This window comes from Cyanistes caeruleus, unplaced genomic scaffold (assembly GCF_971803275.1).
Source record: "Cyanistes caeruleus unplaced genomic scaffold, bCyaCae1.hap1.1 HAP1_SCAFFOLD_100, whole genome shotgun sequence".
NCBI lineage: Eukaryota > Metazoa > Chordata > Aves > Passeriformes > Paridae > Cyanistes > Cyanistes caeruleus.
Genome location: NW_028255902.1, coordinates 40,334 through 64,048, shown reverse-complemented (window position 1 = coordinate 64,048; position 23,715 = coordinate 40,334). Strand labels below are relative to the sequence as shown.

The window sequence follows — 23,715 nt, the reverse complement described above, 5'->3', positions numbered from 1 at the left end:
CCCGCCCGAGGGGGTTTGTGAAACAAAGCCTCTCCTCCATCCCATCTCAGCCGAGAAAGCTGTCATGGGCCCCCTGGTTCTGTTTTCTTGTTAATGCTGTAGTTATTGTTGTTTGTTTGCCTGGTTATAAATTCTAATAAAGAACTGTTATTCCTATCCTCAGATCTCTGCCTGAAAGCCCCTTGATTTCAGAATTATAATAATTCAGAGGGAGGGGGTCTACATTTTCATTCCAAGGGAGGCCCCTGCCCTCCGTAGCAGACACCTGTCTTCCAAAACAAAGACAGATGGGGAGTTTCTCCATCCTCCTTACCCTTGTGGGGCCAGCAGTGCTCTTGGTTCCTCATGCTCTTTTTATGGGGCCTTTTGTGTCTGTGCCCCTCTGACTTAGGGGGACAGGGGATATTTGCTGCCCCCTTTCTGCTTCTGGGAAGCCTGTGCGGGCTCTTTGTCCCTCTCTGATTTGGGGGGTGCCAGTGTTGTCACCATCCTGGCAGCCCCCGGCCGCTCTTTGCCCTCTGCCAGGCCAGGGGTGTTCTCTGTCCCCTTGCAATTTGTGGGGCTGGCACAGGCACAATTCCCCTCCTCTTTGGGGAGGCTGGCAGTCTCCTCTTCCCCCTGTGACTTGGGGGATGCTCTGGGCTCCATCCATCTCTTATTTTGTGTTGCCAGGTATTTATCTCCCTTCAGTTTGGGGGGCCCGGGGATAGTCTCCATCCTCCTCCAGTCTTGAGGGGCCTGGGAGTAGTCTCTGTCTCCCACCGATTTGGGGGGACTGGTGCAGGCTCCACCCCCCTCTGATTTTGAGGGACAACCTGGAGGAAAGGCACCAAAATCTTGACAAAGGCTGAAGAGAACACTCTGATTACCCCTTTTGCTAAGAGGTTCCCTTAGCTGAAGTTGCTAACCAGGACAAAACTTCCAGGCCCGCAGTGGGTTTTGGGTTGTTTTATTTCCTGGGCCCTCAGTCCTGCGTGGGACACGGGAACTGGGTGCTGCAGAGGCTGCGCCAAGGCATCAGAAATGCCCGCCCAGCACCCAAGGGTGGTAGAAGATCTGCTCCAGCACTGGCCGGTCCATGGGGTGCTTGGACAAACACCAGCGGATCAGATGTTGGCAGTCTGGGGAGAGAAGGCAGAAAGCGGCGCTCACTTGCAGAAGGCTCCTGCCCAGCTGCTCCTGGCGCCTGCAGAAGCCGGGCCACGCTGCGTGTGCTGGGAGCTGCCCTTGGCGGGAGAGCGGCACGGCAGGACAAGCGTCCCCTCCTTCAGCCAAGCGTGCCACACCCAGCCTGCCACGGGCCACCTGCTGCAGCCGGCCCTTGAGGGCACATGGACGTCCCGCGCAGCTGCGGGAGGGCCGGGCTGGGCTGCGCGGTGCCACCTGCCAAAGCCTGCCTTCTTCAGGCCGCATACCAACCTGGAGAGACCTCCTGCGGGAAGAAGAGCTGCCCCAACACGGTGTCACGCTCGTTCTCGAAGGGCAGGAACCCGCACACCATCTCCAACAGCCAGCTGAACGCTGCACCCCGTGGCCCAGGAGGGATTGGGGCTGTGCAGTGCCTGGCACTGGGAGCAGGGCCCGCGCTCTGGGCTCACCGGCAAACTCTGTAAAGGCCCGCTCCTGGAGGAAGGTGCCACAACCGAAGTCCATCAGCTTCAGGTCCCCAGTGTCTGGGTTGACGAGGAGGTTCTCTGGCTTGATGTCCCGGTGCAGGACGCCGCAAGCCGTGCAGTGCCATACGGCCTCTCTGAGGGATGGAGGCTGTCAGAGATAGTGGAGGCTCCTGGCACCATGGACGTTCTCTGACCGCCTGAGCTTCTTGCATAGATGGCGGGTCTTCTCTGCTGTGCCATCTTTGCAAGGCTTGAGGCTCTCCCAAGGATGGCCAGTCTTGCTGAGAGCAGCCTCCTGAAGGGATGGCGGCTTCTGGAGAAGCTGGGCGAGCCACAGCAGAGCAGGTGGCCTCACCTCATCAGCTTCTCCAGTTCTTTCCACAACGCCAGCCACATCCCAAAGTAGAGCGGCACAGATGTCCCATTGTGTGCCCAGTGCCGGATCATCACTTCCTGCAGCTCTTGGGCCACTGCCATGCAGGGACCGCAGCTGCTGGAGCTCTCCAGAGGGCTTGCGGGAGCACCTGGCCGCCGGCGAGGGGTGGCCCGAGGCCTGGAGAACCTGGGAGCCGCAGGGGCTGCTCGGTTCCTCCATGGGCCTCTGGGCCTAACCCTGGGGCGCTTCCTCGTCTGCCGCCTCCGTGGTTGCCAGTGGCCACCGGCCCAGCAGACAGCCACAGCGGCCAGCAGCAGGACAAGGGCAGCCATCAGGACGCCACCGTCACCCATGGCTACGGCACGTCCCATGGCGACTGCACTGGCAGCTGCGGGGGCTGGCCCGGTTTATATAGGGCTGGCGCGGTGATGTCACAGTGCTGTGGCCAGGACAGCTGTGTGACATCACGGCCCTGCATCACACCAGAGCTTAACCCCTTTGTGACATCACAGCCCTGCGTCACCCCAGCCCTCACCAGTTCCACGGGAGCGAGGAAGGGGCTCCCTGTGGGCACTCGAGCACCCTCTGGAGCAGAGGAGAAGGAAGATTCTTGTCTAAATAGGACACGGGGATGAGGAGGGGAACGGTGATGGTGTCACCTCTTTGCTGGCTGAGCATGGGACATGGATTGTCCAGTCGGGGATTGCAAAGTCAATGGACAGGACAAGCCCTGCTCAGCAACATGGAAACCATCGGTGTGCTGTCCACTACATTCCCATGCTGAATCCAAACTTGGATTCAAATCCAGCTCTGTGCCTCTTTCTGGGAATTAAATGGATCCTATCCCATTGAAAACCAGTACCTTTAATACTTTAGGGATCTCTGACTTCAGGGAATTGAGGTGCAAATAAAATGAAAGGGTATGATGGAGTTTGTGTCCACCTAAAATTAACACTTTAATGAGAAATAAAATAAGGACAACGCCCATAAACCGTGCGCAGTATAGGGACAAACTCCAAAGACCAGGACTATGGGCAGACACAGAAATATACAGGGTAGGTCTGAGGGCAGAGCCTGAGGGCATGGGTCCAACCACAAACTGGGGTTAGAAATATGCAAAATACTGCAACAAATAACAACCAATCAGGGGAGAGAACCAGGAACATTCTAGAAACATAACCTTATAAGGGGTGAGTCGATTAACATATTAACTGCCATAAGCCCTTTCTCTTTGCCACATCTTAATCAAATGCTTCCCAAGGCTTGAACTTAATCCCTCTTTTTTTTTTCTGGGTGAAATTCGGCTGGCTTGGATCCCTAGCGAGGCACATTCCCATATCACATTAGTCAGTTCTTCGCCCAACACTCCCTGTTCCCGTTCATTTCACACTGGGATTTCTGCTCCAGAAGGATTCTCTGAGGGACACAATTAAAAGTCTCTCATGGAATGGGCAGATCCAGATTTAACAAGTGGGAAAGAGTTTAACCCTACTATCTGTCTAACTGGTCCCAAGGGTGGAGACCTGAAGGAAACTCATGACTGGATTCAGGTCATAGATCTGCAGATGCCAAGGAGATATTAAATTATCCTCCTTGGAATTAAAGCTGGGAATTTTTCTTTCTCTGGAGCAGTAAATTAGGATGTTGATGGGCCCCCCTTCTCTGCTCGCTCTGACCCTCCTGCCCTAGCCTCGCTCGGTTCCATTCACGTTCCTCCTGTAAGGGACACTCTCCACACAGATCATGGCTCGGATTCCTTGGATCCTCAGCAGTGTTTTTCCTGGATTTTAGCCAGGGCTTCCCTGGTTTTGGGGCAGGCTGGACCGTGTGGAGCTTTCTGCAGCCGCCGTTAGGGGTGTGTCTCTCCCTTTTCCCAGCAATTTCCCTCTGTCTTCCCATTACCGACGTTTCTCCTCTCCACCTCTTCCAGCTCCATGCCATGTTGACAGGAGCTCAGAAAGAGCAGGAAAACAGAAACAAGCAACACAGCGAATTCCTTTAAGAAAAATCCATTGATGGCCGGGAGGCTGCTGTGGCTCCTTCCTGAAAATCAGGGCTGTTGGGAGCACGGCACAAGGTGTCCCAGGACTTAGAGCTGGACACTGAACCCTCCTGGATCTCCTTGGCACCCGTCCCAGGCAGGGATGGTCCTGGATATCCTCCTGGATCTGCCCCAGGACGGTCCCTGCTCCCTGGGGTGGGATGGGACGGGTAGAGGACAAGGAATGAAGGTCAGGAGAAGAATACAGAGATGCTTCTTGCCACTGCAGCAAGAAATCTGGTGCACGGAAAGCTCAGCTGGAGATGAAGGTGGCCAAAAATGTGAGGCACAATAAAAATTGACTTGTTAAATCCATTAATAAAAAAAAATTAAAAAATAGAAATTACATCATCCCCTTCCAGGATGTGGATGGTCACCTGACAAACATGGACACAGACACAGTGCAGGTTTTCTAATGCATTTATTGCCTCTGTCTTCAACACTCACCCCTCCCTTCCCAGAGGAAAACACGCATTGTACCAAGGGACACTGCAAAGTCCTTGAAGAGGGCAAGCCCTGCTCAGCAGAAACCAAACCACCCCAGACTGAATCACAGCATTCCCATCTTGAATCCAAACCCAGCACGTGCCAGCTCTTGGGAAGAGAGGAACCCCATGGCAGTCAAAACCAGAGCAGTGGGACAAGCATGAGCGCTCTTTGGAATATCCAGATTTATTTAGAATGGAGACTCTGCGGAAGTTGGTGAGCTGCTAAGAGAAAACTCTTGCAGTCCTCACCAGCCATTTCAGGAGAGCTCCCCAGAGACAGAGGAACTTCCCCTCCCTTTGTCTCTGGGGGATCTTCTCTGGCACAGGGGAGTGGTTGTTTGAAGTTGGTGCCACTGCAGCGTCCTGGGAGCCAGGGCTTGACACAGGTGGCAGCAGCACTCTTCCTGATGTGCTGCCGCTTGCTCCAGGGAAGGATTCATTGCAAGGGGCTGAGCTCCGGTTCTGATTTCCAGGCTTTTCCAGGCCATGTTCATCTTCAGGGATGAGCCAGGGCTGTGATCCCTGAATTGGGTGGGGCCGTGATGTCACAAAGGGGTTGAGCTCTGGTGTGCTGCAGGGCCGTGATGTCACACAGCTGTCCTGGCCACAGCACTGTGACATCACCGCGCCAGCCCTATATAAACCAGGCCAGCCCCCGCATCTGCCAGTGCAGTCGCCATGGGACGTGCCGTAGCCATGGGTGACGGTGGCGTCCTGATGGCTGCCCTTGTCCTGCTGCTGGCCGCTGTGGCTGTCTGCTGGGCCGGTGGCCACTGGCAACCACGGAGGCGGCAGACGAGGAAGCGCCCCAGGGTTAGGCCCAGAGGCCCATGGAAGAACCGAGCAGCCCCTGCGGCTCCCAGGTTCTCCAGGCCTCGGGCCACCCCTCGCCGGCGGCCAGGTGCTCCCGCAAGCCCTCTGGAGAGCTCCTGCAGCTGCGGTCCCTGCATGGCAGTGGCCCAAGAGCTGCAGGAAGTGATGATCTGGCACTGGGCACGCAATGGGACATCTGTGCCGCTCTTCTTTGGGATGTGGCTGGCGTTGTGGAAAGAACTGGAGAAGCTGATGAGGTGAGGCCACCTGCCCTGCTGTGGCTCTCCCAGCTTCTCCAGAAGCCACCATCCCTTCAGGAGGCTGCTCTCAGCAAGACTGGCCATCCTTGGGAGAGCCTCAAGCCTTGCAAGGATGGCACAGCAGAGAAGACCCGCCATCCGTGCAAGAAGCTCAGGCGGTCAGAGAACGTCCATGGTGCCAGGAGCCTCCGCTATCTCTGACAGCCTCCATCCCTCAGAGAGGCTCAGCCAGACCTGTCAGCCTGCAGAAGGTGCAGAGCCCAGGGACAGGTCTCCCAGCTTCCTTGGACCCTTGGACTTCAACAACATGGGCGCATCCCTGAGCACTGACATGGCCAGGGAAAGCCCACAGGTCCAAGTGGAAGCCCAGCCCGATCCAGGGGAGCCATCTCAGGAGCAGGGGGAGGAGCAGCAAGTGTCCTGGAGCCAGCAGCTGCCGGACCACAGCTCCCAGGTGACGGTGCTGGACGTGCCAGCTGGCAACAACCTGTGCCTGGTGGATGAAAAGATTCCCGGGGGACCAGGGAGTTTCCTCCATCTCCAGGAAGCTGCTCCCATACAGCCACCAAATACCAACAAGGCTTCTGTACCAGCAGGTGAGACCTGAGGAGCTGTCTGAGGCTGCCATGGGGCTCTGGAGGGACATTCCCAGGCCAGGCCAGGGCCTCTGAGAGCAGCCTAGAAGCAGGTCAGAGCAAGGTGGCCGGCGCTGGCTGTGACCGCTGCACATGCGGACACTCGGGGGGTTCCTGGCAGCATCAGGCCCTGTGATGGAGGCATTGTCTTCTCCTCACAGCCCGACGGCACCTGTGTTCCAACAGAGATTGTGCTAATGGAAAAGGGCTTTGGCTGCCGCAGAATCATCCAGCTCCTAGACTGGTTCCAGGTGCCTGACAGCTTCGTGCTGGTGATGGAGCGTCCAGAGCAATCTCGGGATCTCTTGCACGTCCTGCTGGAGCAAGAGTTCCTGAGCGAGGAGGCAGCGCGCTGGCTTTTCCTGGCAGGTGCTGGAGGCCGTGTGGCACTGCACCGCCTGCGGCGTCCTGCACCGGGACATCAAGCCAGAGAACCTCCTCGTCAACCTGGAGACTGGCGAGCTGAAGCTGATCAACTTTGGTTGCGGCATCTTCTTGCAGGAGCGGGCCTTCACAGAGTTTGCCAGTGAGCCCAGAGCGCGGGCCCTGCTCCCAGTGCCAGGCACTGCACAGCCCCATTCCCTCCTGGGCCGCGGGGTGCGGCATTCAGCCGGCTGCCGGCTGCCCTGTGGCACGGGGCAGGTGCTGTGCCCCAGGAGCCGGCTGCTGGCCCTGCCGACAGAAAGGGGCTGCAAAAGCCGGGCCCCGGCTCCTCGGCTTGGCAGGCCCACAAGGCCTTGGGCTGCTCCACTGGTGTTGTCAGCCTTGCAGAATGGTTTCTTGGCTTTGGCCCATTGTCAGGGGGAGGCAGGCAGGCCTTGGGGGGAAGTTGTGGCCATGGCTGCAGCCCCTGCCTCTGGCAGGAGGCTGGTGCCAGGTTCTGGAAGGCAGCAGCCTGCGCCTGAGCAGCGCCGCCCGTCTCCCCTAGGAACACGCACGTACTGCCCGCCCGAGTGGATCGGCCTGCGCTGCTACCACGGTGATGGGGCGACCATCTGGTCCCTGGGCGTGCTGCTGTTGGAGATGGTGTGCGGGTTCCTGCCCTTCGAGAACGAGTGTGACACTGTGTTGGGGCAGCTCTTCTTCCCGCAGGAGGTCTCTCCAGGTTGGTACGCAGCCTGAAGCAGGCAGGCTTTGGCAGGTGGCACCGCACAGCCCAGCCCGGCCCTCCCGCAGCTGCGCGGGACGTCCATGTGCCCTCAAGGGCCGGCTGCAGCAGGTGGCCCGTGGCAGGCTGGGTGTGGCACGCTTGGCTGAAGGAGGGGACGCTTGTCCTGCCGTGCCGCTCTCCCGCCAAGGGCAGCTCCCAGCACACGCAGCGTGGCCTGGCTTCTGCAGGCGCCAGGAGCAACTGGGCAGGAGCCTTCTGCAAGTGAGCGCCCCTTTCTGCCTTCTCTCCCCAGACTGCCAACATCTGATCCGCTGCTGTTTGTCCAAGCACCCCATGGACTGGCCAGTGCTGGAGCAGATCTTCTACCACCCTTGGGTGCTGGGCGGGCATTTCTGATGCCTTGCCGCAGCCTCTGCAGCACCCAGTTCCCGTGTCCCACGCAGGACTGAGGGCCCAGGAAATAAAACAACCCGAAACCCACTGCGGGCTGGCGAGTCTGGTCCTTGTTAGCAACTTCAGCTAAGGGAACCTCTGGGCAAAAGGGGTAATCAGAGTGTTCTCTTCAGCCTTTGTCAAGATTTTGGTGCCTTTCCTCCAGGTTGTCCCTCAAAATCAGAGGGGGGTGGAGCCTGCACCAGTCCCCCCAAATTGCTTGGAGGCAGAGACTTCTCCCAGGTCCCTCAAAACTGGAGGAGGATGGAGACAATCCCCGGGCCCCCCAAAATGAAGGGAGATAAATACCTGGCAACCTAAAATAAGTGATGGATATAGCCCAGAGCATCCCCCAAGTCAGAGGGGGAAGGGGAGACTGCCAGCCCCCCCAAAGAGGAGGGGAATTGTGCCTGTGCCAGCCCCACAAATTGCAAGGGGACAGAGAACACCCCTGGCCTGGCAGATGGCAAAGAGCAGCCGGGGGATGCTGGGATGGTGACAATACTGGCACCCCCCAAATCAGAGAGGGACAAAGAGCCCGCACAGGCTTCCCAGAAGCAGAAAGGGGGCAGCAAATATCCCCTGTCCCCCTAAGTCGGAGGGGCACAGACACAAAAGGCCCCACAAAAAGAGCATGAGGAACCAAGAGCACTGCTGGCCCCACAAGGGTAAGGAGGATGGAGAAACTCCCCATCTGTCTTTGTTTTGGAAGACAGGTGTCAGCTAGGGAGGGCAGGGGCCTCCCCTGGAATGAAAATGTAGACCCCCCTCCCTCTGAATTATTATAATTCTGAAATCAAGGGGCTTTCAAGCAGAGATCTGAGGATAGGAATAACAGCTCTTTATTAGAATTTATAACCAGGCAAACAAACAACAATAACTACAGCATTAACAAGAAAACAGAACCAGGGGGCCCGTGACAGCTTTCTCGGCTGAGATGGGATGGAGGAGAGGCTTTGTTTCACAAACCCCCTCGGGTGGGCAGTCCCGGTGCTCCTGCAGGGCTCTGAGGAACACTCAGCTGGAACAGCAGGGATGAGCTGAGATCCTGGGCCGGTGGCTGAGGTGGATCAGCAGCTCCGTGGCGGTGCCTGGCACTGCCACACGTCCCGGCAGGACAGGGGGTGCGAGGCCACCAACAAAGAGGGGAGAAGGAGAAGCAGCAGCAGCTCCGTCTGGGTGATGGTGAAATTCCCTTCTCCCCACCACAACAACTCTGCGCCCGAAGTGTCCTTCTCCAAAACTGAAGAAAGCCCACCAAACTGCTGCCACCCTCCTTTTTTTCCTGCCCCCTTCCCTCCTTGGTCCCGGCCAAACTCTTTGTCTTTTTTCAAGCACCCACCAAGTACCCACAGTTAGGTTTTACCCCAAACTAATGGGTAAAAATCCTATGGGCAAGCCAGAAATAAAAAACAAAGACACCTAACCCCCAACAGTCCCTGAGACTGGGGCTTGGCCTTCCTCGTGGAGAGGGGCATCAAGGAAGGCTGCAGTGTGATGGAGACTGTGATGGGCTGGGAACTCACTGGGGGAAAGGAGGGAGCAGTTGTGAAGTAAAAGGCAGGTGGGGGAGAGAAGTGTTCAGAGAAGGGCTGAGCTACAGCTTGAGGAAGCTGAAAAATATCATTTGGGGTCATCCCAGATGGATTTCATTTCAGAAGTTATGGAACAAGTTTAATTTTTGGGGGGTGTCATGTTTTCCCTTGGTGGTGGACACTCTGCAGACTTGAGCTGCATTGCCAAAATGCTCAAGTCTCTGCTGCAGGTCACAGCGTTTCTTCTTTGGCTGATCCCGGCCCGGTGCTGAGCCCAGCAGAGCCCTGGCAGAGCCCAGAGCAGCCTCAGCATCCGCAGAGCCCGGCTGCAAGGAGAGAAAGCAGAAACCGCCCGTCAGCTGAAGGCTCCTGTCCCCTTGTCCCAGCCAGCCGCGGTGCCCAGGCCATGCTGGCCGTGCTCAGAGCTGGGCCCAAAGCTGCCCATCACTGCTGCCTTGGGGAGCAGAGCAGGAGGGCAGGACATGTGCCCAGCCTGCAGCCAGCCACGGCAGATCCAGCCCCTCAGCAGCTGCCCAGAGCGGGATGCTCCTGTGCCCGCTGCCAGCTCCCAAAAGCTCTTGTCCCAGCCATGCCAAGGAGATGAGGACCCACCTCACACCATCCGCTGCCACAAGAAAAGCTGGTCCCAAACGATGTCCTCAGTCTTCTCCAAGGGCACGGCCCATCCACGCCACAGCTGGTCCCAAGCACTTCCTGATCCAGACTGGACCCCACCTAGAATGCTTCCTTTAGAAAAACAAACAACAAATGAATGAAAATAGGTCACAGACAAAAAGGGGAAACAAGAAAAATGGTAAAAAAATCTTATGTCTGTCAGGAGCTTGAGGAAGGCCCAACTCCTACATTCTGGGGAAAAACCCACCCACGGGTGAGGGAAGCCCATGCTTTCTCCCTTTCCCCCTGCACTGTCCCCCAAAATCACGGTGATCCCAAAGCAAAGCAGGGGAGTGGAGCAGCCCAAGCCCTTCCTTGGCTGCACAGCAAAGCAGCCGTGCTCAGGTTCTGGAGTCCCACCTGTGCTCCTGCCATGGGGGTTTGTTTGTGTCGGGCTGGCTGCCCCAGCCCCAGCCCGGGGCACGGTGGGTGCTGGGGGCTGTTGGCAGGGCCAGGATCCCACTCCCATTTCGTCACCACCCCAGCCCACGCCCCCAGCCCTGCCAAAAACCAGCTGGGCAGCCACTGAGGAATCAGTTGCATCCGCTCCAGCAAAGGGGAAACCTTTGGTTCCCAGCCAATGCACAAATCTGGGAGCATCCCCCTGGGTCTGGACTTACCTGAAAATTCCCTGTGGAGCCTGGCTTTGAAGAAGGTGCCAGAATCAAAGTCCATCATCGCCAGCTCCCGCTGACCAGGTGGAGGAAGAGGTTGTCATCCTTGCTGCTGTCCTCCATGTCTCCAGCAGCAGCAGCAGCAGCCCCACCTGGTACAGCTTCTCCAGGGGCTCCTTCTTCCCTGGGGTGACACCAGGCTGTCAGGGTTCTGCCCAGGGCCCAGCTGTCAGTGAAGCAGGACAAGCAAAACCAGCTCAGATGGTGCCCACCAGTGCTGGGCAGAGCAGCTCAGCTCCAGCACAAGGGCTGTGTGATCCCATTCGATGACCCCAGTGCAGTGACACAGGCAGGACAAAAAAGTCTGGGTTTCTTTGCTGCTGATTGCCAGGGCATGTGTGGAGCTGTAACTTACCAGGTCCCTGCATCACTGTGCCTGTGGCTCTCTCCCTTCTTCTAGGGCTGATGAATATCCTGCATCCAGGGATCACAGGACAGGTCTTCTAATGAGGGCCTGTCCAAGGAGTTCAGGGATAAACACCACCTGATCAGAATCTGGCAGTCTGGGGAGAGAAACCACAAACCACTGGTCAGTTGGAGAAGGCTCCTGTCGGCTTTGCCCCACTATTCCCGTGCCCAGACCACGCTGGATGTGCTCAGAGCTGGGCCTAAACTTTCCCATCAATTCTTTGCTTTGGAGGAGAGCAGGAGAGCAGGACATGTGCCACCTCCTCAGCAGCTGCCAGAGCGGGATGCTCACGAGCCCGCTGCTGTCTCCCAACACTGGTGTTCCCCCTGTGCCCAGGGATGAGGATCCACCTTGGGAGAGCCGTTGTGGCAGCGGGAGCTGGCCCCATCTGATGTTCCTGCCCCTCCTGAAAGGGTGCTCCCCGCAGACCATCTCATGCAGCAGGATGCCCAGGGACCAGATGGTCGCTGCCTCGCCATGGTACCAGCCAAAGTCGTTCCATTCCGGGGGGCTGTATGACGGTGTTCCTATGGAATATGGATGGAGCTCATCAGGGGGATGCTGCTGCTCCCAGAGCCTGGCCCCAGCATCCCTGGGCATGTGGGGGCTGCCCCAGTGGCACATGGGGTGACCTGCTGCCCTCTCGCCAGCACCTGGGACTTGGGTACAAACCTGGGGTTGGAAAAGAAGCCACTGGTGCTGGAAGAGGGCAGCAGAAACCCTGGCAAGGCCCGACCATGACACACAAAGTGAAATACCCACTCAGTGCTGGGGAAAAACCACACCCACATCCTCCCTGCTGGCATTGCCCAAAAAATATCTTGAACCAAGGCAAACCAGGTGAGCAGAGCAGTCCAAGCCCATTCTCACCTGCACACCAAACCAGCTGGTGCACAGGTTCTGCCGCCCCTCTCTGCTATCCCCACCCACGGGGGATTTTGTCAGGCTGGCTGCCCCAGCCCCAGCCCCAGTCCTGGGAGAATCCCTGCTGCCACACCCAGGTTGGGCCAGGAGATGCCAGGACCAGGATCACCACCCCTGTGTGGGCTCACCTGCAAATTGAGTGTAGGCTGTGTCCTGCAGGTAGGTGCCACAGCCGAAGTCGATCAGTTTTGCCTCGCCGGTGTCCAGGTCTACCAAGACGTTCTCAGGTTTGATATCTCGGTGCAGGACCCCGCAGCTGGTGCAGTGCCGCACGGCCGCCAGCACCTGCTGGAACAGCTCCCGCGCCTCTTCCTCGGACAGGAACCTCCGTGCCCGAATGAAACGTCGCAGGTCCTGACACCGCTCCGGGCGCTCCAGCACCATCACGATGGTGTTGGGGAGCTCAAGCCATTCCAGCAGCTGCACCACACCGGGGAAGCCTGTGGACACCTTGTCCAGCAGCACTATCTCCAGGGGTGCGCTGGTGCCGTCGGGCTGCGGGAGGAGCACGGTGCCGTCAGTGGGGCTGAGGCCGTGCCAGGGCTCGGGAAGCCCTCAGCCAGCCCGGGATGCTCTGTGCCCTCCGCTGGCCCCACGCCCGCTCTCCCTCCAGGTGTCCTGACGGCTCCCACCCTGCCGGGCCCCGGCTCATCCCCGCCCGGCACGGCCCGGCTTCTGCCGCTGGCCCCGCTCACTCACCAGCTCGCCCCAGTGCCGGACGCGGTTCCGTGGCACCTTTTTGATGGCCACCTGCAAGCCAAAGGGAACAGCGGATTCAGCTCACCGCCCACCGTGTCCAGCCCCATCCTCCTCCTCCGCCCCCTCCTCCTCCTCCGCCCGCCGCCGGCCCCTCTGCTCACCGGGAGTCCGTCCGAGAGCCGAGTGGCCGCAAAAACTCTGCCAAAGCCGCCGCGCCCCAGCAGTGAACCCACTCGGTAGCGCTGCTGCAGGGCCTGCTGCGCCTTCCCTGGGGAAGAGACGCGGCCGTCAGTGCTCGGCCCGGGGCCAGGAACGGCCCCCGAGCGCTCCCCGAGCTCCCCGGGCCGGGCACCCGCAGGCGTTCCCTCATTGGAACGCGACAGCGGCGGAGCTCGGGCCGGGGAAGCCGCAGCGGAGGCGGCGGCAGCGGCCGCACCGCCTGTGTCCTCCGCGGGCCCCGGGAGGAGCCGGGGCCGGGGCCGGAGCCGGGGCCGGGGCCGGGGCCGGGGCCGGGGCCGGGGCCGGGGCCGGGGTCGGGCCAGGCGGAGCCAAAGGGCGGCAATGCCGCCCCAGCCCCAGGCACTGATGCCCGCCCAGCACAGCCAGAGCCAGCACAGCCAGAGCTGGGCGGAGGCGAGACCGCGGAGGGACGGCCGGGGATGGAGACGGAGACGGGGACGGGGCCGGGGCAGCCCCGCCCGGGGCCGGGGGCGGGCTGGGGGCATGGCCCGGGTGGGCACGGGGAAAGAGGAAAGTGGGAGATGAGGGGGCACTGGGAAAGGGAGACCGGGAGAGGATGCGGGACCGCGGGAGAAGGAGAAGAGAGACAGAAAATTTTTAAATTCGCTTCCTGCTGCTGCCGCCGCTGCTGCTGCTGCCGCCGCTGCCGCTGCAACTGAAGCACCGGGGCCGTTTGTCCCCGTGTCCGTTTGTCCGTTGTCCGCTCGGCCCCGCCCCGAGCCCCGCGCTCCCCGGGCAGCCCCTGAGCCTGGCCAAACACGGCAACTTTGCCCTGCTGAGCCAAGAGCCAGAGTCTGGACTCCTGCACAGGGGCACAGCAATGCCCTTGGCTGCTGCTGTGCCTTGTCCCTGCTGAGGCTCAGACACCGTCTGAGCACATTCCCTGAATGCAGAATTTGTACCTGAGCCAAGCACTGCACTTGTGTCTCCAGCATTGCTTTCCAAGGAAAACAGGGCAAGGCAAACTGGCTATAGCTCAGGGTATTTTACAGGGTCTAAAACTTGCCAAGTCTCAGATCTTAGAGGTGAGAGCCATTTGGAATGAATGGGATGGACAAACAGTGCAAGATGGAAAAGGGGAACATAAAAATAAATAGAGAAAAATAGAGAAAAAACATATTGGTTGTTTCTTTTGATTTTATTTTCATTTCTTAAAAAAGCTGTTTCAATTTTCCCAGAATCTTCTCCCCAGCCCCATCTGTTCTTTCCAAAAACCTGTCCTGGAGAACAAGGCGCAGCTCCTGTCACAAGATGTGCCCCCAGCTGCAGCTTCTCTTGGCTCCCCACACTGTGAGTGCAGCACAACTCTTGCAGCAAAGCAGGACAAATGTTTGAAGAACTTGACAACTTGTTCTCTCTTTTCCTTGTGCACAGGGGAGTTGTGCCATTGGTGAGATTTTCATTGTTCCTCTTCTACCCAAAGAAAACATGATGGGCTGCCAGGAATTGTTGGGGAATACAAGCCTGGCTGAATGTGGAGAAAGAATCTCCAGAGCCTGCAGCCAGCAGTGGAGAGCTCATCATTCCAACAGCCCCATGGACATCTGGAAAGTGACCTGGAACATGAAGATGGGCTGACAGAGGGAGTTTGTTTCTGTGTTCAGTTGAGATGATTCTACATCTCTTGCAGTGGGAGAAATCAAGAGCACAATCAGTTGATGATAAGCAGCAGAACATGATAAGCTGGACCTCTCAGTGGATGAGAGAAAGAATGTGAAAAGGAGAAATGCAGGGAATGACTTGGTGAACTTTGTGTGTAAGAGGGGTCATTTTTTCCTAATAATTCCCAATTCATTCCCTTTGCTTTTATCCTTTTAACAAGGCCAATTGCATCTCAGATTCCCAATGAAATGGAGAACCCTGAGCTTGTGGAGCTGCCTGAAAGGTGCCCTGTTCCTTTTTCTTCTGCTGCTCAGAAGAAACAATGAAGCGAGTTGGGAAGTTCTGGTTTTTCTTTCTCCTGGTGGATTTTTTCATTTGATTTGCCACTGCAGAGGCAATTTCTGTGATGGCCTCTGTCAGTTGATTCTATTTCAGCAGCAGCAGCAGCAACAGGGCTGTGTTTGAACACTGCAAATGTGACCTGTGTGGCTTTAATTTCCCTCGACTTAGTGCTGAGGGACTTGGGAGCATTTTGATCTCTAGTGATCATGATGCCTGAAACAAAAATCCTGAGTTCCCTGTGACAAAGCACAGTGGGTAGCACTGATTGAAAGAGGCAATTGCAGCTGTACTGCTAAAATTCAAGTGGCAAGCAGAAGAGGGGTGAGAGCAGTCGGGATCTACAATTGCCAAGGCCAGGGCACCAACAGCCTCCTGCTGTCACCTCAGGGTGAGTAAAACAGGGCTGAAAACAGCGCTGGATCCCGATCCTTTCTTCCTCTGAGGGCTGGCTGAGGGCAGCAGAGGCGGGCCCTGAGGAATCAGGACTGTTTGTGGGGGATTGTTGCTGTAGTCCAGCATTGCCCTGGCAAAAGCCCTGGGAAGCCGAGGCAGGAGCAGGTGGGAAGGGCCGGCGCTGCTGCTGCTCCTGGCCGGGAGCCCCGGCCGGGCCGGGCCTGCGCCCGCTGCGCTGCGGCTGCTGCTGCTGCCAGAGCCGGGCGGGACTCGGGGACAGGGAATGGACACGGGGGGACAGCAAAGGCCTTGGGGGCTGCAGGGATGTTGGTGCTGGGGCCAGCGCCAGCACAGAGCTTCAGCCCGCAATGAACCCCGAGGGAAACGCTGGGGAAAGGCTCCATTCAGCCTTTCTTTACTCGGCGCTGTGAAGGGACCGAAATAAAAGGAGAGTGAGCAGGGCCCGACCCCTTCTCCTTTGGGAGGAGCCCCTGGGGCTGTGAGGGGCCGTGAGGGGATGTGAGAGGCCATGAGTGGTTCTATGGGGCCATGAGAGATTTTAGGGGCCAGGACAGGTTCTGTGGGGTCATGAGGGGCTGTGAGGGGCCAAGAGATGTTCTATGGGGCCATGAGAGTTTCTATGGGGCCATGAGGGGCTGTGAGGGGCCAAGAGATGTTCTATGGGGCCATGAGAGGTTCTATGAGGCCATGAGGGGTTGTGAAGGGCCATGAGGAGCCTCAGCCCTGGCAGGAGGGGTCCCACCATGTCCCCAGGGCAGAGCAGCCGTGAGGGGCCGCGAGTGCAGATGTGGCAGCAGAGCAGGCTTGGGGCACCTCTGGGAGGGGATGAGACCCTTCCCCAGCTCCAAACCACACCAAACCCAGCATTAACAGGATTTTCCATCTTTAGAATCCACTGGCAACTTGGAAATGACTGTACAGTTTAATCCCAGTGAGAAAAGCAAGGGAATTTTCCCTGTGAGAGACATCCAGCCATTGTTATTCATGTCTAAGATTTAAAAGTCTTGACAGTGAAATGTAATACTAATAAATAATAATAACAACAAGAACAAGTTTATTTCTTGAATAATAATTCTTCTGAATCCCAACAATCAGCTCAGAAACATGTTTTTGTTTGTAATAGATTAGTAGTAAAGAAATAAATTGAAATAGATTTCATTTGTAATTCAGATATGTTTCATCCTTTTCCCAGTTTCTGGTCCCCTTCCTCCAGGGTCATTTCCTTTACTCACCCACTTTCTAATAGGTAGAAGGGAGTTAAGCACACTGGAAAAGACAACAGCTCCTGTTTCCAAGGGAAGCAGCCACCACTCCAGGGAACCTGAATTGCCCCCAGGCTCGTGTGTGCACTTGAAGGGTGAGCAGGTGTTGGGGACAGAGATCTCAAACTCCTTCTAAGGCTGTGAGAAACCCACAAGTGGCAAAGTATCATTGTGGGTCAGCTCCTGCTGAAATTCCATTCCCCCACACCCTCCAAATGGGCAGGCAGGGCTGGGCTCTGGCAGGGTTCAGTTTTGAGTGCCTTGTGCTCCCTGGCATGGAAGTGATCCTATGAACTCTGGTACTGATGGATTGTGGAATGGCTGCTGAAGGAGGAGGGGGAATCTCAGCAGACAGGAAAGTCTCTTCTTCTCCCTTCTCCCTGCAGAACCCCCTCTCCAAAGAGAAATGCCTGTGCTGGGTTTCCATGGCACCCCTTCCCTCAGCCCAGTGTCTGAGCCACTGTGTGCTCTGCAGGAGCCAAAGCCAGAGGAGTCCCAATATCAGTCACCCCACGGTCCCCACACAGCAGGAGAAAGCACTGCTTGCAGTGGGGCTGCTGATCTGTGACCCGTCCTGGTTCCATCCACCCCACTCCTCTCAGCCACAGGCACCAGAAGGATCCCAGGAAAGCCACAGTGCTCTACCAGATGCCAGGAGCACTCCCTGCTGTGGCCTCAGGGATGCTGGCTGACCTCGTGGATGAGGATCTGTGGCTGGTGATGGAATGTGTGGATGGAGGCCCTTGACAGGAGGTTGTTGGAGACACGTGTGGGGCTGAAGGAGAGATGGCAGCTGTCAGTGGGGAGGGCAGGGACCCCACTTGTGAGTCCATTGCCTTGGACACCCTCAGCCACAAGATGTCCAAGGAGTCACACAAGGCTTTGGCACTCTCAGCCTTCTTTCCCCCAAGTTCCTGCTTTCTGTACATTGACAGTAGAGAACCTGGCTTGTTTCTAGAACTAGAACAAAGATCCCAGATGAAACAAGCCTTGCTGGTTTTAGTCAGAAGCATCAGTGACCAAAAGCTGTGTTTCCTTTGGTTTGGTCACATCTTTGTTCCTTCTCAGTGTTCAGGCTGGGCTGTGGGGTGTCCTCATTTGCTGCATTTTCTGAGCTCCTCTTGGATCCCTTGAGCAATAGGTTGTGCCCTCTGAGGATCCTTTGTGCTCCTTGGTGACCCAGGAGAACCTTCCAGGCGGTTTTTGGGGGAGCTGCTGCTGTGATGTCACAGGAACGTTGCCGTGTCCTTGTGGTGTTCCCGTTGCTGTGGGGCACAGAGGCCTCAGTGTCAGAGCGGCTCTGGGCACCTGCTCATTGCCTGAGGATCCTCCTGCCCGAGGCATTCTCAGCAGCCAGCCCAGCCCCTGACGGGTGTCCTTCTGTCCTGGCAGGGGGACAGACAGTCCGTAGGTGTGTGCAGCACAGCCAAAATGATCCAGCAAGTGGTTGCTGCAGTTTGCACTCTGCACTCTGTGGCTTCTTATGGGTATTTTTTAACCCACTGGGCCCCTAAGTCGAGGATTTCCCCAGGTGCACCATATGTGCCTTTGGGATTGCTGTGGGCTTTCTGTTCTTCCTTTGGAACTGAGGTGATTTTGAATGAAAATTGCCATTAAGATGCCATTTATTTGGGAAAGCTCCTGCCAACAACTTCTTTAAAAAGGGGTTGTTTGTAGCCAGCAGGGTGTGCACAGCATTTGGAATGGAGCCTGGGGGGGTTCTGTTCCCCAAGAGGAGAAAAGTCTGTGGCAGTGAACCCTGGCATTCCTCCCTCTGTTTGCTGATCCAGCCAAAAACTGGACACAGCCTTGTATTTTGTGCTGTTCTCTTGCTTGCTGTGTGATCCAAAAGACTGTGGCTCCAGGAGGGAAGTTGTGAAAGCAAAATGCTCTCTTGGCATTGACTTGTTGTGTGGGATTTTCCAGCACAGGCAGCTTTTTCTCCTAACAGCATCTGGTTCAGGTGAAGGTCACCTCACACATGGATACTGGGAAGCTCCTTCGTCAGTGAGCAGGAAAGGAACCTTTGGTGTTCAGAGATCCCAGTTGTTCCCTTTCAACACCATCATGAGCCCAGTAAGCTCCAGTATGATCCTTGTCACAAGGCAGCACTCCCAGGATGGTCCCAGTTGCCTCTGGCTAGATCAACCCAGTCAGTCCCAGTATGATGCCATTGGCTCCCAGCATGCTCCCAGTTGCTCCCAGTCACCCCCAGTATGGGGGATGATGTGCATGGTGTGTTCCCAGTCACTCTCAGATACTCCCAGTATGAGTCCAGTCACTCCCAGTTTGATCCAAAATTGGATTGCTGGGAGGCCTCATGGAATCCTGGAGACCATTGTGACACTCTAGGGCCCCATGGAACCGTGGTGACACCAGGTTGGCTGGGAGTGTTGATGTGCTGCAGGGTAGGAGGGCTCTGCACAGGGAGCTGGACAGGCTGGATCCAGGGCCCAAACCCAACAAGGTGAGGTTTAACAAGTCCAAGTGTCAGGTCCTGCACTTTGGCCACAACAACCCCTGCAGTGCTCCAGGCTGGGGACAGAGTGGCTGGACAGCAGGCAGGCAGAAAGGGAGCTGGGGCACTGATGGACAGCAGGCTGGGCATGAGCCAGCAGTGTGCCCAGGTGGCCAAGGAGGCCAATGGCTCCTGGCCTGGATCAGGAACAGTGTGGCCAGCAGGAGCAGGGCAGGGATTCCTCCCCTCTACTCTGCACTGGTTGGGCAGCACCTCAAGTGCTGTGTCCATTTCTGGGCCCCCAATTTAGGAAGGCCATGGAGGGGCTGGAGCGTGTCCAGAGAAGGGCAACAAGGCTGGTGAGGGGTCTGGAGCACAAGTCCTGTAAGGAGCAGCTGAGGGAGCTGGGGTTGTTTATCCTGGAGGCTCAGGGAAGACAAGGTGTGTCAGTGTACAATTCGGACTTGATGATATCCAAGGTCTTTTCCAACCTTGCTGATTCTGTGATTCTCTCAAACCACCCTTGCAGCTGGTGCAGGATGAACCCTGGGCCTCCTCTTCAGAAGGTGCAGCAGCCCAGGTCCCTCAGCTTCTCCACACAGGTCCCAAAGCCCATCCTGTCAGTCCTGCAGAGCCTCTGCAGCTCCTCCTCATTGCCCAGAACAGGGAGCCCCAGAGCCAGACACAGCAGCCCAGATGTGCCCCCCTGGCCTGTGCTGCCTCTGGCAAGGGAGCAGCACGAGGCACTGCAGGACCCTGCAGACAATTCCTGAAGCACTTGTAGGATGATCCTGTTCCCCAGGGGACATTCCTGTGGTGCCAACAGGGGAACTGAAATGGGGAGTGGGGCCAGAAAGGAAAGGGCAAACAGGGATGGGCTGTTAGCAGGGGAGGGAACAGGAGTGGGCAACAGAAAGATATCTGGAGTGGGAAGAGGAAAGAAAGCAAAGGGGAAGCAAAGGAAATGCTCAGAGCAGTTTGGGGGTGGCTGCCAGGCAGCCCTGGCTCTGAGCAACAACGTCTGCAGTGGCACAGGAAACTCACAGCTCATGGGAACAAACTTTCTGTGTGACTTCAGAGGCCACGACAAACCTGAGTGGTTTCCCTCCCATCCCCCAGCCCTTCCTGGCCCCAGGGGCTGATGGCATTTGTGCTCCCTCAGGTTCATCTCCCCACAGCAGCACCATGGGGGTGCTGACGCCTGCTCTGGGCAGTGCAAACAGGGGCTCCTGAGCCAGTGCTGCCGTGTCTGTGCCTGCAAGGATGCGGCACCTCTCTGAGCTGGGGGAGAGGCCAGGGCTGCACAGGGGGGATGTTGTTGGCAGCTCCATGAGGACGCTCTGGGACGCTGCCCTGGGGTGTCCAGCGCAGTGGGGATGGATCAGCCCCTGCTCTGCTGCTCCTTCCCGTCTCCCCCAGGGACCTTGCAGAGCCCCAGCCATGCTGTTTGCCCCCAACCTGCCCACGGCCAGCCTGGGGCTGCTCACGGGGGTTTTCTGTGCTGAGCTTTGGCCTGGCCGTGTTCTTGAGAGAGCCTGGGCAAGGAGCCTGGAGCCCCCAGGCCCTGCCCTGAGGCGTCAGCGCTGCCCCAGCAGTGCCCATGGCCTGTCCCTGCTGCAGCCCCGGCACTGCCACCCCCAGGGCTGTGCCCGGCCCCGAGAGCACTCAGGCCCTGCAGCAACACCAGGGCCAGGAGGGCAGCGGGGCAGTGGCACGGGAGCAGCACTGGCAACACCAAGTGCTGCTGCTCCTGGCCACAGCTGCTGTGCCAGCACTGATCTGCCCCAGCTCTGCACACAGACACTGCTGCTGCAGCTCCAGAGAAGGGAACAAAAGGGGCATCTCTGGAGAAAACTTTGCTGGGAGATCCTTTAGTTCCTTTAAAGCCACCAAGACCTCAGCTCCTTATTGACATAGTGTGTGGGCACAGGGAAGGTGAAGAGAAACAAAATGAGAAATGGCACAATGACATTTCTTTGTGGACAATATTGAAAAGTAAAACAAAGAAAAAGAACCTCCAAAATGAAACCAACAATAAGTATCAAAGATTACTTTTATTACAAGTGATTTGCAGAAATTGGCCAGCAGTTCAATGTTTCTGAAATGATCCAGTCATCAGTGTCCACACTGCAGCCCTGAGCTCCTGGTTCCTCAGGCTGTAGATGAGGGGGTTCAGGGCTGGAGGCACCACCGAGTACAGAACTGACAGGGCCAGATCCAGGTATGGGGAGGAGATCGAGGGGGGCTTCAGGTGAGCAAATGAGGCAGTGCTGAGGAACAGAGAGACCACAGCCAGGTGAGGGAGGCAGGTGGAAAAGGCTTTGTGCCGTCCCTGCTCAGAGGGGATCCTCAGCACAGCCCTGAAGATCTGCACATAGGAGAAAACAATGAACACAAAACATCCAAGTACTAAACAGACATGAACAGCAAGAAGCCCAAGTTCCCTGAGGTAGGATTTGGAGCAGGAGAGCTTGAGAATCTGTGGGATTTCACAGAAGAACTGGCCCAGGGCATTGCCCTGGCACAGGGGCAGGGAAAATGTACTGGCTGTGTGCAGCAGAGCAGTGAGAAAGCCACTGGCCCAGGCAGCTGCTGCCATGTGGGCACAAGCTCTGCTGCCCAGGAGGGTCCCGTAGTGCAGGGGTTTGCAGATGGACACGTAGCGGTCGTAGCACATGATGGTCAGGAGATAAAACTCTGCTGAGACGAAAAACAAAAAAAAAAATAGTTGGACTGCGCATCCTGCATAGGAGATGTCTCTGGTGTCCCAGAGGGAATTGTGCATGGCTTTGGGCACAGTGGTGCAGATGGAGCCCAGGTCAGTGAGGGCCAGGTTGAGCAGGAAGAAGAACATGGGGCTGTGCAGGTGGTGGCTGCAGGCTACGGCGCTGATGATGAGGCCGTTGCCCAGGAGGGCAGCCAGGGAGATGCCCAGGAAGAGGCAGAAGTGCAGGAGCTGCAGCTGCCGCGTGTCTGCCAATGCCAGCAGGAGGAAGCGGCTGATGGAGCTGCTGTTGGACATTTCTTCACTCTGGCCATGGAGTCCTGTTGAAAGAAGGGAAAGTGACAAGTCAGGGGAGACTTTACTGAGCAATGTCCAAGTCCTTTCTCCCAGCCCGGCTCCTGCTGCTCTGTGCCACCCAATTTTCCTTTTCTCAGAGCCCTTCCTTCAGCCCCGTGCCTGGAGCTCTGCTGGGATCTGGCCTTGTTGCTGTGATGAGCAGGGGCTCTGCCCATGGACAGTGAGGAGTCAGCTCTGCTCTGCAGCAGTGGGGTCATGGGAACGGGGTCAGGGGCCAGTCCTGGGGTTGGACTGCATCATCCCAAACTGCTCCTGAGGCAGAGGAGCCTGGCAGCATCTCCTGTCCCAGGGCTCAGGAATGGTGATGGCCAAAGGCAGTTTGAGAGGGTTTCCTGCTGTGCCCAGAGAGATCAGAGAGAAATGTGCAATGCAGGAGCATTGGCTGTAACTCAGTGAAGGGTGCAGGGAGCTGCTCTGTCACTCCATCTGTCCCCAGATGCCCTTTCTGAGACTGAAGGCAGGCACTGTGTTTCCCTGAAAATCAGCCTGACACAGCTGAGAGCAGAGGGACACACAGCAGAGCAAACTGGTTCAGTCTTTCTCAGAGTCTCAGCCCCACTCCTGGCCAAGGACACTTCTGTCCTCAGTGTCCCCTGGAGACAGCTGACAGCTTGGGTGGCATCCCAAGGACACACCAAGGGTCCTGTCCATGGCACTGCTGGAGGAGAGTCGGGTCATTCCCAGCCTCCCAGCTTGCCCTGCCCAGAGCTCCTGGGGCAGAGGGAGCTGGGACATCCCATTGCTGTGCCCAGCCTGCACAGGAGGAGCCCAAGGGCTGGGCCTGCCCTGCAGCTGGAGCTGCCATTCCCAGAGAGCTGTCAGCAATGCCGGGAGCACCTGGGCAAGGCAAGGAGAGAGAGCCAGGCCCTGAGGAAAAGCCTTTCCTTGCCCAGCCCTGCCCAGCCCCTGCCAGGCAGCACCAGTGCAGGACAGTCACCCTCAGGTATTTGCATTGAGACATTTGCTGTGTCTTGGCATGGGGATCTGTATAAAAGTAATCATGGAATAGTTAGGTTGGGAGAAGACTTTAAATATCCCAGCACAGCTTGGTGCCACTTTCCCCCCACTGCCTGCCCAGGGCTCTGCTGCCTGGAGCTGTCCCTGCCAGCAGCTGCTGCCCTGTGCCCAGGGCTGGGCCCTGCCAGCACTGCCCCAGCCCAGCCCAGCCCTGGGGGCTCAGCTCTGCCCTGCAGAGCCCTCCCAGCTCAGAGCACTGCCCAGGGACAGCTCTGGCTCTGCAGGCTCTGATGGCAATGGCAGAGCAACCCTGAGGAGGCTGGAAAAGGACACTGATGCTGCCTGTGAGGGACCCTGTGCTGATTTCTGTCAGTGCCTGGTTAAGATTTGAGAATTTTCTTTTTTTAATTTATTGCAACCTGTCACAAGATGTTGAATAGAGAAATGAAATGAGAGCTGAACATCAATGTGCAATTTCCCATCCTGGCAACCCAGAGCACTAGATTAAAAAAGCAGGATCTTTGCTTTTATGCAGCCCCTGATTTGCTGTGCTCCTTGTATAATTTACTTGGTGTAGTCCATGGGCAGAGTGGCTGAAAGCACATTAGCAATCTCCTGTGAACCTACTGATCACTAAAAGTGTCTCAGGGACTTGTCAAAATTTGTATTA

The 23,715-nt window shown here is 57.1% G+C and overlaps 3 protein-coding genes and 1 long non-coding RNA gene across 6 annotated transcripts in view; 2 read left to right on the top strand and 2 right to left on the bottom strand.

Annotated features, from left to right (window-relative positions):
- LOC147646347 (uncharacterized) overlaps positions 1-23,715 on the top strand; it is a 63,998-nt gene that overhangs the window by 17,124 nt on the left and 23,159 nt on the right. The window lies entirely within an intron of this gene.
- Positions 1,018-20,118, bottom strand: LOC147646351 (serine/threonine-protein kinase pim-1-like). Its single transcript, XM_086873576.1, has 4 exons — positions 20,068-20,118; positions 12,118-12,484; positions 11,416-11,592; positions 1,018-1,121 (listed from the first exon to the last, which is right to left on the bottom strand). The coding sequence occupies exons 1-4, from the start codon at positions 20,116-20,118 to the stop codon at positions 1,018-1,020; spliced, it is 699 nt and encodes a 232-aa protein (XP_086729702.1).
- LOC111922197 (serine/threonine-protein kinase pim-3-like) overlaps positions 5,188-23,715 on the top strand; it is a 39,232-nt gene continuing 20,704 nt past the window's right edge. The window contains exons 1-3 of one of the 3 annotated variants that reach the window (XM_086873562.1): positions 5,188-6,190; positions 6,391-7,334; positions 7,633-7,819. In XM_086873562.1, the coding sequence (XP_086729688.1) occupies positions 7,067-7,334; positions 7,633-7,736 (372 nt within the window). In that variant the 5' untranslated portion in view covers positions 5,188-6,190; positions 6,391-7,066 and the 3' untranslated portion in view covers positions 7,737-7,819. Of the gene's footprint in view, positions 6,191-6,390; positions 7,820-23,715 lie in introns of those variants that run through there. The other 2 variants (XR_015281887.1, XM_086873561.1) reach the window with 2 other exon arrangements.
- Positions 20,923-22,930, bottom strand: LOC147646350 (olfactory receptor 14J1-like). The gene is made up of 2 exons (XM_086873547.1): positions 22,724-22,930; positions 20,923-22,051 (listed from the first exon to the last, which is right to left on the bottom strand). Exons 1-2 carry the CDS (start codon positions 22,821-22,823, stop codon positions 21,096-21,098), a joined length of 1,056 nt encoding a protein of 351 aa, XP_086729673.1. The 5' UTR covers positions 22,824-22,930; the 3' UTR covers positions 20,923-21,095.

Excerpts from the sequence above, each read along its gene's own strand:
- LOC147646350 (XM_086873547.1), bottom strand. The coding sequence starts at position 22,823 with ATGTCCCAGCTCCCTCTGCCCCAGGAGCTCTGGGCAGGGCAAGCTGGG. Across the intron at positions 22,052-22,723 it reads TGCCATGGACAGGACCCTTG|GACTCCATGGCCAGAGTGAA; the intron begins GTGTGTCCTTGG and ends TTCTTTCAACAG.
- LOC147646351 (XM_086873576.1), bottom strand. The coding sequence starts at position 20,118 with ATGGGAGGGAAACCACTCAGGTTTGTCGTGGCCTCTGAAGTCACACAG. Across the intron at positions 11,593-12,117 it reads AGCCTACACTCAATTTGCAG|GAACACCGTCATACAGCCCC; the intron begins GTGAGCCCACAC and ends CATATTCCATAG. Across the intron at positions 1,122-11,415 it reads GCCACAACGGCTCTCCCAAG|ACTGCCAACATCTGATCCGC; the intron begins GTGGATCCTCAT and ends TTCTCTCCCCAG.